Source organism: Callorhinus ursinus, unplaced genomic scaffold, assembly GCF_003265705.2.
Source record: "Callorhinus ursinus isolate GAN/ISIS: 27379988/994484 unplaced genomic scaffold, GSC_fseal_2.0 scaffold10, whole genome shotgun sequence".
Taxonomy (NCBI): Eukaryota; Metazoa; Chordata; class Mammalia; order Carnivora; family Otariidae; genus Callorhinus; species Callorhinus ursinus.
The window spans coordinates 32,487,823-32,500,763 of NW_027397072.1; the positions used below are offsets into that span (position 1 = coordinate 32,487,823).

At 35.4% G+C, this 12,941-nt stretch overlaps 1 protein-coding gene across 6 annotated transcripts in view; it reads right to left on the reverse strand.

The window, feature by feature from the left end:
* The window catches only part of MAP4K3 (mitogen-activated protein kinase kinase kinase kinase 3), a 186,282-nt gene that overhangs the window by 45,195 nt on the left and 128,146 nt on the right, over window positions 1-12,941 (reverse strand). For 5 of the 6 annotated variants that reach the window (XM_025868109.2, XM_025868112.2, XM_025868111.2 and 2 more), the window contains 2 exons: window positions 10,114-10,172; window positions 8,774-8,836 (listed from right to left, as the gene is read on the reverse strand). In XM_025868109.2, coding sequence (XP_025723894.1) covers window positions 8,774-8,836; window positions 10,114-10,172 — 122 coding nt within the window. The remainder of the gene's footprint in view (window positions 1-8,773; window positions 8,837-10,113; window positions 10,173-12,941) is intronic. The other variant, XM_025868110.2, reaches the window with a different exon arrangement.

Consider the following 12,941-nt stretch of genomic DNA (forward strand, 5'->3'; position numbering starts at 1 on the left):
CCTTTTAATTAATTTATTTACCAGTCTATAAAAATAGGAGCCAGGCTGTGAGCTCCTCAAACAAAGGGAAAATGTTAAACCCATCTTTCGTCCCTACAGCCCAGCTAGTACTTTTTTTATAAGGAATAAATAGGTCACTAACTAGGCCCTTAAAATAAATGCTTGTTCAAATGCCAATAGTTTATTTTCCTGTAAAGAGAAAACTAACACTTCAGCCTTAAGATACACAAATTCTAGATCACAAAAATACTTAGCCTAGGAATATGAGGATTCTAAGCAATACATGGCAGTTAAGTGAAAAGCACTTTAACATTTAAGTATTCTAGCACCTGTCAAAAAGATAACTGATGAAATACAGAATCAAAATCCTGGTTCAGACAAGACTCAAATTTTGTCTTCTTCAGTATTTCTGTGCTTTCATGCATAATAAATGTTCTTACCAGTGACAAAAAAAGATAATACATTATAAACAAATAAGATTAGTCAACTCTCACACTGGTATCACATGAAATTCTAATGAAAAAGGATACCTGTTCTAATTCATAATAATATATCTTAATAGGATGACAGCACTATTATCACAAGATTGCCACACAATTATGCTGCACAATTTAAGTGGTCATGACTTTGTACAGGAAACTTTAAACTTTGGCATTCGGTAAAGAGAAGGACTAAGCTCAATGAATGCACTTCTAAATTCAAGTGTGTTTTCTTCAGCTGTAGGTAACTATGCCACCTCTACCATACCAGCAATCTCTTTAGCCAACAGAATCTCTTAAGTCCTTAATCAAATGACGGCTTCTAAAATGTGCATTTGTGCGGAGTGGCCACGGTTTCTGTTATATAAACACAGATTTGGCTATTGTAGGAATAGTCAGCTTATGATACATGACAACTACCAGGTTGATACAATGATTTTTAAAAAAATCAACTGAGATTAGCAGGCTACTTAGGAAGGTGAGAGAGGAATCTAAAATAACTAGTGTAGTATTTTAATAGAAAATTGAACATAGGTTCATATGCAGAATAACGTTCAGGCCAGGAAGAAGTTGTAGATATATCCAAGTCAGATGACTAAATGTGTCCTGTCTCAAGCCCTACCAGGAAAGCTAAAATTAAAAGAGGCTCATTCTTTATTAATTCCTTCTCCATAAATCAAGTTATGTTTTTAGCAACCATGGAACAAAAACAATGTGCTAGGAATGTCATCAAGTGTAAGAATTATACTAAGTCCTTTTAATAAGTATTGAATTTCATTTAACTCAACTATTATTTACTTAAAACCTATTATATGCCAGGAATTCAGACAGTTAATCATTCAAGGAAAAGGAGAAGAAATAAAAAGGAAACGAAGAAAAGTAAAACTTGGGCAAAGTTAGTAGCTATTTATATATCTTCAGAACAGTCTAAGAAAGACTGATCTAAAATGCTTGTTAAGAAGCACTTGGAAGCTATTCTATAATAGAAAAATGCTACCAAAATGATGCTTGGAAAAGCACTCAAGATAACCCTAGATGATGGTAAAACACAGCAATCCTTCGTAAGCTAAATAAGAATACATTTGAACATGCCAGGAGAGACGTAAAAAAAATTAGTAGCACATATGAGACATCAACTTATTAATGAATGACGTTTAACTTCACTAAAGTCAAATAAGTAACAAGGACTGAAAACACACAATAGCCTTCTTGTATAGATTCAACCTGAATACTCAAGCAAAAATTGAAGGTGGTCACTCCAGCCCAATGAAAATATCTTTTTGGGTCAGAAAATCCTAACTTCAGTTTTAATGAATGAGGAAGCACAGAACAGCAGAAAAGGAAAATATATGATCAAGAAAATCTTACTTTTTTTTTTTTAATAAACCCCTTGGGAGTTTGCAAAGTCTACACCTGATGAAAAAACAGCAGGAAGTTAATAGAACTCATATAGCTGGCTACAGAAACGTGAAAGAAAATAATACTTTGACAATACATTTTAACCAACAAAAAAGAGAACAGCACAAGAGGAGAGTTTTTACCTCATCAAAAAATGAGAAAATTATAATATGAATAAAGTCATTTTAAGATAGCTTTTAATATGGTAGATAATTTATAAAGTAAAAAATAACTGAATCGTGGACAAATCAAAAAAGATTTTATTTCTTAAAAAAAGTCAGAGAAGCCAGTGAGGTCAGAACACTAACAGATGAACACTAAGCAGTATTCATGACTCTTACATGGCAAACTTGGAAAATAAGATCAGCAGGGTAGGTTTGCCGTTCCAGAAAATGTCCTACCATTTTACAGCTATGAAATGAATTCTCCTTAGAAACTGTCTTATGTATTAGGTAAGAAGAGTAACCACACCACATAAACTTAATGATAAGTAATAGTTTAACAAACTTGAAATAAACAAAGTTGGCATTTACTGTTTCTTTTTCAGAATAAATTTAACTTTTTTTTTTTAAAGATTTTATTTATTTATTTGAGAGAGAGAGAATGAGAGATAGAGAGCACGAGAGGGAAGAGGGTCAGAGGGAGAAGCAGACTCCCCGCTGAGCAGGGCGCCTGATGCGGGACTCGATCCTGGGACTCCAGGATCATGACCTGAGCTGAAGGTAGTCGCTTAACCAACTGAGCCACCCAGGCGCCCCAGAATAAATTTAACTTTATTTTTAGACTTTATTCAATTTTGACCTAATTAAGGGGTAATTTTAAAGTATTTTTGTTATGTTTACTGATAATGATCAATTGGGTGTATCTTTCTGATGTTTTTAGTTATAATTTAAATATTGTACTCTTACTTTTTCAGGCATAGTGTAAGTTTCTTTAGAGCAAACATTATGTTACTATTTATGTTCCTCCACAGCAATTAACATAGTGTTTTTTGCATATAATTAACTTTAATATATTTTTCATTGGTATATGGGCTAAAATAGCCAGTAAAATTAGGCAAATTAGAAAAAAATTGGCCATCAGTTAAACAGATGTATAATCTTTTAATCTGGAGACAGCATCTTTTACATCAGATAAACCCATTTTATGTTTATGGGCCAAACTCCTACTATTTTTTATTTTTTAAAGATTTTATTTATTTATTTGACAGAGAGAGGCACAGCGAGAGAGGGAACACAAGCAGGGGAAGTGGGAGAGGGAGAAGAAGGCTTCCTGCTGAGCAGGGAGCCCAATGAGGGACTCGATCCCAGGACACTGGGATCATGACCCGAGCCGAAGGCAGACAAGCGCTTAACGACTAAGCCACCCAGGCGCCCCCTCTTACTATTTTTTAAATAATAATATTTTACTGAACCAACATACCCAAAGCATTATTATTCCACCATGTAACAAATATAAAAATGATTAAGGATATGTTTACATTTTTTTTTAAACTGGAAGTATAGTTGACACATCTTAGTTTCAGGTGTACAACATAGTGATTCAAAACCTCTATACATTATGCTGTGCTCCCCACGTAGCTCCCATCTGTCACCATACAATGTTATTACAACACCACTATATTCCCTATGTTGCACCTTTATCCTTGTGACTAACTCATTCCGTAACTGGAAACCTGTACCTCCCAACTCCCCTTCACCCATTTTGCCATCTCCCCGCCCTCTCTCTTTTGGTAACCACCAGCTTGTTCTCTGTATTTATGGGTCTGTTTCTGGGTTTTTTTTTTGGCTTGTCTGTTCATTTGCTTTGGTTTTTAGATTCCACATGGAAGTGAAATTATATGGTATTGTCTTCCTCTGATTTATTTCACTTAGCATACCTTCTAGGTCCATCCATGGTTTTGCAAATGGAAAGATCTCATCCTTTTTTTAACTGCTGAGTAATTAATATTCCTGTGTGTGTGTGTGTGTGTGTGTGTACCACATCTTCTTCAGCTGTTCATCTACCTATGAACACAAGTTTCAATGTCTTTTTTTTTTAATTTATTTACTTGAGAGAGAGAATGAGAGAGAGAGAGAGCATGAGAGGGGGGAGGGTCAGAGGGAGAAGCAGACTCCCCGCTGAGTAGGGAGTCCTATGTGGGACTCGATCCCGGGACTCCAGGATCATGACCTGAGCCAAAGGCAATCGCTTAACCAACTGAGCCACCCAGGCGCCCTAAGTTTCAATGTCTTACCTATTATAAATAACGCTGCAATAAACAGAGGGGTCCATATATCTTAGAATTAGTGTTTTCATTTTCTTTGGGTAAATACCCAGTAGTGTAATTACTGGATCATATTGGTATCTCTATTTTTTATTTTTCTCAGGAACCTCCATACTGTTTTCCATAGTGACTGCACTAATTTACATCCCCACTTAACAAGTGCACAAGGGCTCCTTTGTCCCATATCCTTGCTAACACTTTTATTTCTTGACTTTTTGATTCTAGCCATTCTGGCAGGTCTTGAGGTGATATCTCATTGTGGTTTTGATTTGCATTTACCTAATAATGAGTGATGCTGAGCATCTTTCCACGTGTCTGTTTGCTACCTACTGTCTTTGGAAAAATGTCTATTCAGGTCCTCTGCTCATTTTTTAACCGGATAGGTTTTTTTTTGTATTATGAAGGGGTTTTTTTTAGATATTTTGGATATTAACCCCTTACTGGATATATCATTTACAAATATCTTTTCCCATTCGATAGGTTACCTTTTCATTTTGCTAATGGTTTCCTTGTCTGTGCAAAGGCCTTTTATTTTGGTGTAGTCCCAATAATTTATTTTTGCTTTTGTTTCCCTTGCCTTAGGAGACATATCTAGAAAACTGTTGCTAAGGCAACAGAAGAGATTACTCCCTATGTTTTCTTCTAGAAGCAAAATTCTTACTATTTAATTATTGTATCATAGTGAGGTTTTTTAACTTTGGCATCTTCTCAAAATCTGCAGACTTTTTTTTAACTAACAATTCTAGAAATCAAGTTCTGTTCTCCTGGTCTCATACATTATGATTATCTAATTAAAAGAAAAAAATCTCTGGGGGCGCCTGGGTGGCTCAGACAGTTAAGCGTCTGCCTTCAGCTCAGGTCATGATCCCAGGGTCCTGGGATCGAGTCCCGTGTCGGGCTCCCCGATTGACAGTGAGTCTGCCGCTCCCCCTGCTTGTGCTTGTGCTCTGTCAAATAAATAAACAAAATCTTAAAAAAAAAAAATCTCTGTACTGTTACAATGAAAATTGAGATGTAATAGTCTCAATTCATTTACAAGATTATAAAATGAATACACTTAGCACTTAAAACAGTAAGAAATCACTGATGATATGGGACTTTTAGGCAGCAAAGTCTTTAAAGGGGTAAATGTTTTGGGGTGCCTGGGTGGCTCAGTTGTTAAATGTCCAGACTCTTGGTTTCAGTTCAGATCATGATCTCAAGGTCATGATCTCGAGGCTCCCCCACCCCCCGCCATGGGCTGCACTCAGTGTGGAGTTTGCTTGAGAGTCTCTCCCTCTCCCTCCCCTTCTGCCCCTTCCCTTGCACACCTTTGCACATGCGTGTGCAGACTCTCGAATAAATTAAAAATAAATAAATAAAATCTTTAAAAAAAACAAAAGGGGTAAATGTTTCTTCTGGGTCCCAAAAGATTTACAGTTGTCATCTTGGTGCCAAGTGCCTACTAAGATGACAGCCAGGCATTTTGGGTTCATCAGGTTTCTAGTGGCAACAAGTATTTGTAACAGTTGGAAATCTTGCTCACAGTGCCCAAGTTTTAGGACTGATGAAATTAGACAACTGAAATAGTTATGGACACTTCACACCCATTAGGATAGCTGTTGTTACACACACACACACACACACACACACACACACACACACACACACACACCCCAAAATAACAATTGTTGATAAGGATGTGGAGAAATTGGAGCCTTTGTGTGCTGTTGGTGGGAATTGTAAAATGACACAGCTGCTATGGAAAGTGGCATGGCATTTCCCTCAGAAATTAAATGTAGAATTACCACATGATGCAGCAATTCTCCTTCTTTTTATATGCCCCAAAGAACTAAAAGAATCTCGATAGATATTGCACACCCATGTTCACAGCAGCACTATTCCCAAGAGTCAAAAGGTGGAAGCAATCCAACTGTCCACTGATGGATGAATTAACCAACAAAATGTGGTACAGATGCGCACACATACATACACACACACACACACAGAAACATCATTCAGCCTTAAAAAGGCAATTCTGACACATGCTACAACATGGATGAATCTTTAAAGATGTGACATGATGCTAAGTGAAGGGAGCCAGTCACAAAAGGGCAAATGCTGTACGGTTCCACTTATATAAGGTCTGTCAAAAAGACAGAAAATAGAATGGTGGTTGCCAGGCGCTGGAAGGAAGGGGGGATGGGAGTTATTGTTTCATGGGTAAGGAGCTACAGTGTGGGAAGATGGATAGTGGTGATGGTTGCATGACAATATGAATGAACTTAATGCTGCTGGACCATACACTTAAAAATGGTTCCAATGGTAATTTCTGTGTTATATGTATATTTTACTACAATAAAAAAATAACTATGGAACATATATTATGTTGAGTAAAAAGGGAGATCATAAGTGCAAGCTCAGTATTCATGGGAAAAAACCTGATGACATGGGGTAGAGGTAACATGGGCAATGGTTTAGGTTTGAATTCCTGAGCCAGGCTGCCCCAATCAAACCCCACCTCAGCCATTACTTAGCTGGGTGGTAAGACCAATTTCAACTTCTTTAAACCTTAAATCCCCTCATCTGTAAAACAAGGATTTTAAGCTAATACATTTGAAGTGTTTAGAATGCCTTGTGTTTAAAAACTCATAAATGTTAGCTTTTGTTATCATCAGAAGTGAACTTTTAAAGGTTGATTTTATAACCTGTAGAATCTGACAAATATGTCGTTCATCCCTCTTCTGCCAGAACTATCTAACAAGTTAACTATCCCTAAAGCCCTCTGTCCTAAGAAACCCCTGGTGACTTGGGGGTAGGGGCAGTTGTAGGGAACAGAGCCAAGATAACTTATTCAGGTTACGAGGCTAGTTCCAGAAACAAGGGGCACAGAAAAGAATAACTGTAATTCTAAAGACTATGTTTCTGGGTTTGTTATCTTTTATAGACAATATTAATAAATAAGTCAATTTAAACTTTTGTTTCTGTGGTTTTTTTATTTCCACAACAAATTTCACTAACTGTCATTCTAGCCTACATATGTGTAATTCTGAAAAAATCTTTAATCCGAAAATCACTGACTATTTTCTTCAGACATTTCATTTTTCTTGCCCCTTTGGACAGTTAATTCTCAATCTTTACACTTTCTGGTCCTCTCTGGACCATTTGATGCATCCTTTCTTTTTTGACAGTCCATATACTGACTCTTCCAGCTTTTCAACTGCTTCTTCCCTCTCTCCCATGTTGGTTTTACCTTTGACTGCAAAACACAGGGATCACCCCTCGTGGTAACCAGTTTTCTGCATTCCTTCCTCCTTCAGCCCTAATTAGCGAACACACGCCATCTCATGGTTTCATCTATCATTTCTTCTTTGATGACTTCAATCTTCCTCTTCTGAGCTAATTCCATAATTCCAGTAGTAGTATGACCATTTGATAATTTCAGCTCTTTATCTGCCTTCTCTCAAAACTGTGGTCTGTGCCAATGATCATTCCCATAGCAATTCCCACGAAACACTGGAGACATAAGCCCTTCTCTTCCTAAAGAATCTATAATGGTTCCTACACTACAATGAAATCAGTCTTAGTCCCTTCCAGAAGCCAGATAAAGCCACAATAACCCAAAAGCTTTTCTCCTCTGATTTCCATAGCACCTATTTCATATGTTAGCATCTTGTCATTAACAGTCAGCACCTGTTGGCAATCCACTATGTATTTTGCAGTATGGCTGAAAGTTTATATGCCCAAGTATTTTTTGCCCATCAAGACAGCAACTTCCTCCAAGAGAAATTAGGTGTAAACAGTCTCTTCCATGTTCTACAAATATTACAGGGCATAGATTTAAGAATTTATATAATGACTTCAACCAACCAGAATTCAAAGAAGTATGTTATTAAGGCAGAGAGAAAGGAAAGAGAAGGAAAATTCCGATGAAAAGGCAAAAAAGTACAATCTAGGAGTAAATCTGGAAGCAACTTGGAGCCCTGGCTAGCTACAGAGAAAAAACCACTTTATAGCAACTATTAAAAGTACTATTTATTTAATATTTACCAGGGTTAATTTTCCTCTTTTCTTACCTAATGGTAACACAGCCTTAATATCTATAACTTCAGGGGGGCTTTAAAATCCAAATTTCAGCCTGAGAAAACTGGATATTACCTAATGCTACAAAGTTAAAGTTTCATCTGAGACTCATTTCACTTCTAATTAGGGATACGTTATTTCTTAAAATTATATATGTATACATTTATATGTAATATATAAAAGTAGTTTAATATATATGAATGGATATGTGTGTGTGTGTGTGTGTTGTATAAATGGATGGTTTCTAGTTCATTAAAGTAAGTCACATTAAAACTGAACATTTTTATAGGAAAATGTAATTTAAAAATACATTTGAGAAAATTAAGTACTTTTCATAAAAAATTATAAAAAAAAATTAAAAATTCCTTGAGTAGATATATCTGTTTAACTTGTTTTAGAAAAAAATGGCTACAATCAATATATAGAGGCTTGCTAAATGGCAGGAACTTATAAAACAATGCTTAAACTGGTTCATTAAAATTGGACAAAATATTTGATCAAAAAAAAAAACCCAAAAACAATTAAGACTAAACAATGCTGACAAAGAAAATCAGAAGATGAGAAATACCAGATTAGATCTTGCAGTGTAGTATATTTCTTCTGAACTGTCCAAAAAACCATCACTGTCGGGCTGTTTAGCAGAGACCAAGAAACCCAAGTTATTTACACTTAGACTAAAAGCCACAAATTCACAAAGGGAAACTGTCACAAGTGAGGTAAGTCCTGCTAACATAATTTTATTAAGGCAAATGCCAAGTCAAATCATATTAAAGAGCTTCTAAAATATCAATAATGCAACAACTTTGCTCTGTGATGCAGTTATTAAATTAGCACAGAATTTAAATACATGCAATGCCAACTTAAAAAAAGAAACAGAAAACAAACTCCAACTGCCTTAACAAAATATTAGCATTTATAAACATCATGACTAGACTACTTTTTGTTCTTAACCTTCTCCATCCTCTATATAAATGTTGGGCTTAAGTATTTTAATATAATCATTTTAAGAATTTTTATTTAACACTCCTTTCCTCCATACTGGTATACTGATTTAGAATAACTCCATAATTTAAAGGCTAAAGATTCACTTTGTATGTATGCTTTTAGTCAAGTAGGATAAAATAAGCATTAAATTTAAGAAGAAAGTTCCCATTTCAATCCTTAGTCCTCATTAACAGTTACTTTCTTCTCATTACTTAATAGAAAAGAAAAAATGAAACATATAATCTGGAGCTGCAGGAAACTAATTTCATTAAGACTAATTTTGTTTTTTAAGTCTTATTTTTTTATTCTTCCATAGAATATCATCTCAAATATTTGCAAAACATGTTGCTTCTAAAAATATATTATCATATATCTGGAAAGGCATATATAAAACATTAAAAAGAATCATGAAAAGAACATTCATATAGTTAGCAAAGCCTTAAATGAATGACAGATTTGATCTACTATGTATGCCTAGTCTCTCCTGAGTTTTAGTCCAAACAGATTTGACTCTACCCTAACATTTAGAAAACTGGCTTACACTCCTAAAAGGCTGCCCATAAATTCAGTGAGATGTGCTTTTATTGGTCCAACATTCTAATTTAAAATGGTGGCATTTGTCCCAATAAATGCATATACAAAAAGCCCCTTAACAGCTGAGAAACAAAAATCGAGGGAAAAAAAAAGGCCAGCATTAAAAACATGTAATCAGAGAATGGTAAAACTAGTTTCTCCTAATTTTGGAATATTCAATCTCAGCAACACAGATTTATTTTTTTATAAATTTCAGAATTACTTACCTTTTTATTTCCCCAAATGCTTTTGAAAATATCAATAACTAGATTTTTTAGTCAGTACCAACATCACAAAGACTAATTAAAATATTTATATTCAGTGTTAACATTCCAAGACTACACTACTTACAAGTTCATGATGTGGTTCTGTTTCCTTCCTTAAGGGTGGATCAAATTTTACTTGGCCAACTAAAAAAAGAAGTAAAGCCATGATCTGTTTCTATGTTCTTAATGATGTAATAATTTTAAGTTACTCTATGGCAAAACATTTAATTTTATCATCTACCATCTACCATACAGTGATTACAATCCAAAGATGTAAATGAAAAATCTGTTGGCTGAAAAAAGACCAAAAAAAGTCTAGGTAGGATATTAAAGTTTAATCTGTTAATCCTAGACCTCTTCCATAGTAAAAAAAAAAAAAAAGATTAGCAGCAAAATTACAGTCAGGATCTAACTTGCTACTTCACTGTGACCCAGCATTAACTAGAGGCAATCTTAACTCAGGATTTAGGAGGGTAGACAGCAAATGAGGCAGAGTATGTTTGGAAGCCGGCCTTCAAGATGACCTCTAATGACTCCTGCCCTCCTGGTGTTTATAAATGTGTGGTAGTCCCTTCCCACATCACTAGGGTTGGTCTATGTGACCAAATGAATATGGCAGAGTGATGGCCTATCACTTCCAAGATAAGGCTTCTTCAACAGTGGATTCCTCATACCTGTCCACACATGTTCATACATCAAGGACCATAAGGTAACTTCAAGTAAGGTATTAAAATTAATATATATATTTCACCTTGATAGAGGCCTAGTGAACAGCTCTCACCTAGATTTGTCACCAACTAGGAAAATTAAATCTGTAATAAAGTTACATGAGGATAGTTTGTGCATCTATCTTTTTTGCGTTGTCACATGTGAACAGGCCTGTTTCCCCCCGCAAGTATTTCTTAAAGCAAGTTTTTGCTTATCATATTTAACTGAAGGCAGAAAGGATTCCCTAAAGGGAAAGAATAACACCTTTTCTGCAAATGTGTCCATTTTCACATGTATGTTGCCTACACAGCATTTAGTTTAATAAGAGAAAACCTTGGCTACATGGAGAGATACCATGTAACTGTGAACATAAAACACTGTCAACAGGAACAAATATACACAATTATTAAAACAATTTTTCCAAAGCCTGTCTTTATTGTCAATAGCATTATTAACTATTCTATCACATCTCACATAAAATATTGTAAGAAAGCAGATATTAGAACTTGTGTAAGATTTAAAAGCCTCAAATATCAAACTCATATAAATTATTAAAAGTGGTGGTTGCTACCTCAACACACTAGAAGGATATGACATTTTTCTTACTGGCAGATGGGGGAAAAGGGAAGAAATCCATTATACTTTACCTGCTCCCACCAAAGGGAGGGCATATCAGAATCTCAGAAAAACTGGGATATAACATCTAGTTTCATATAGCATATACAGGCATATGCAGTTAGAAGCTGAGAATCACTAAAGTAAATTTGTAAAGAATGATTCAGAAAGAACTGCACTTTGCAAATAAAGAGCCTGATAATATAATTTTTTTAAAGAATTGGGTAACAAGATAATAGTACTTTAGATTTTCAATAGTACTGAATATAAAAAGTTTTCTAAATCAACAACAAAGGTATCTCTGATCACCATTTGTATTATTAAAGAAATGATAAAGACATCTTGTAATAGCTTTTTGTATATTAAAAAAATAGGAAATGTTTATATATAGGTTATATAACTATGTAAGTATAGTTTTATATATATACTGAGGTTGTCATTTTTAGAAAAATATGTTCGGAGGGAAATTAGCAAATTTAAATCATCTGGCTTCAGATGGAGGTTTAAAAAGGTTATCTTATATATGGTCACACAACCAACTGCTGGCAAACAAAGTACCAAATCCCAGTCCTGGACTTTTCGTACAATTCATGGTGCTTTCTTTCAAGAGTTTCTTTCTTTTAAGAGCATTTTCAATTAGCCCAGCACAAAGCTTTTCTAAGAACTTAATACACAGTGTATGGTCCAGTCAAAGTTTCAAAGGAAAATCTGCAAAGAATCTGCAGTATAAAATCTACAAGGTGTGATGAGGTGGTTTCTGAAACAGAGCAGTGTTGGTGAAAGACCACTGGGCTGGAAGTTGAGAGATCCAAGGCTTGCTATTAACATGGTGTATGACTTTATCCCAAGGCAAATCTCTGCATCTCTGCATTTCTTTTGTTTTTTCTATTAAATGGTGACAGTGTCTGCCACTACTTATTTAGCTTTTCAGACAAAGAGATGGCTTCATCTTAATTAAAGTATGAAATGTACTATTATTATCATTACTAACCTAGCCAAAAATTGGGAACAGTTTCTTTACAGTAGTTATCTTACCATGTTACCTAATTTCACTAAAGTCATTTTGGATATCAAGTCCCTCAGGATAATCTTTAACCCACAGAAAACTGTTACCAGAAGCCTCACTGCACTAAATTAGCATTCTAAGTCATAGAGAATTAATGCTTCCAGAAGAAAAAAGTTTAGGCACTATTACTGCAGATTCCTGCTGGCAGAGTTTATCACCAATGAGTTGACAGTACCAGATTCCATGTGAAGGAATGGTCTGTCTCAGTGGGCCCATAATGCAGCTGTCCATGAGAAATACCTGGAGGGTTCTTTTAAAAGAGAGATTCCTGGGCTGACCCAAAATCCAGTGAATCAGGATCTATGGAAAAGTGGGGCTGGAAACTCACTTTTAAAGGTGCTCAGGTCACTCAGATGCTAAGACAGTTTGCAGATCTCTACACCTCTCCTTGCCATTCCAAGTGTGGTCCTGACACCATAAACATCTACATAACTTGGGAGCTTGTGAGAAGTGAAGAACCTCAAGTCCCGCCGCGGGTCCACTGAATTGGAAACTGCACTTTAACAACCTCTCTAGGTGAGTTA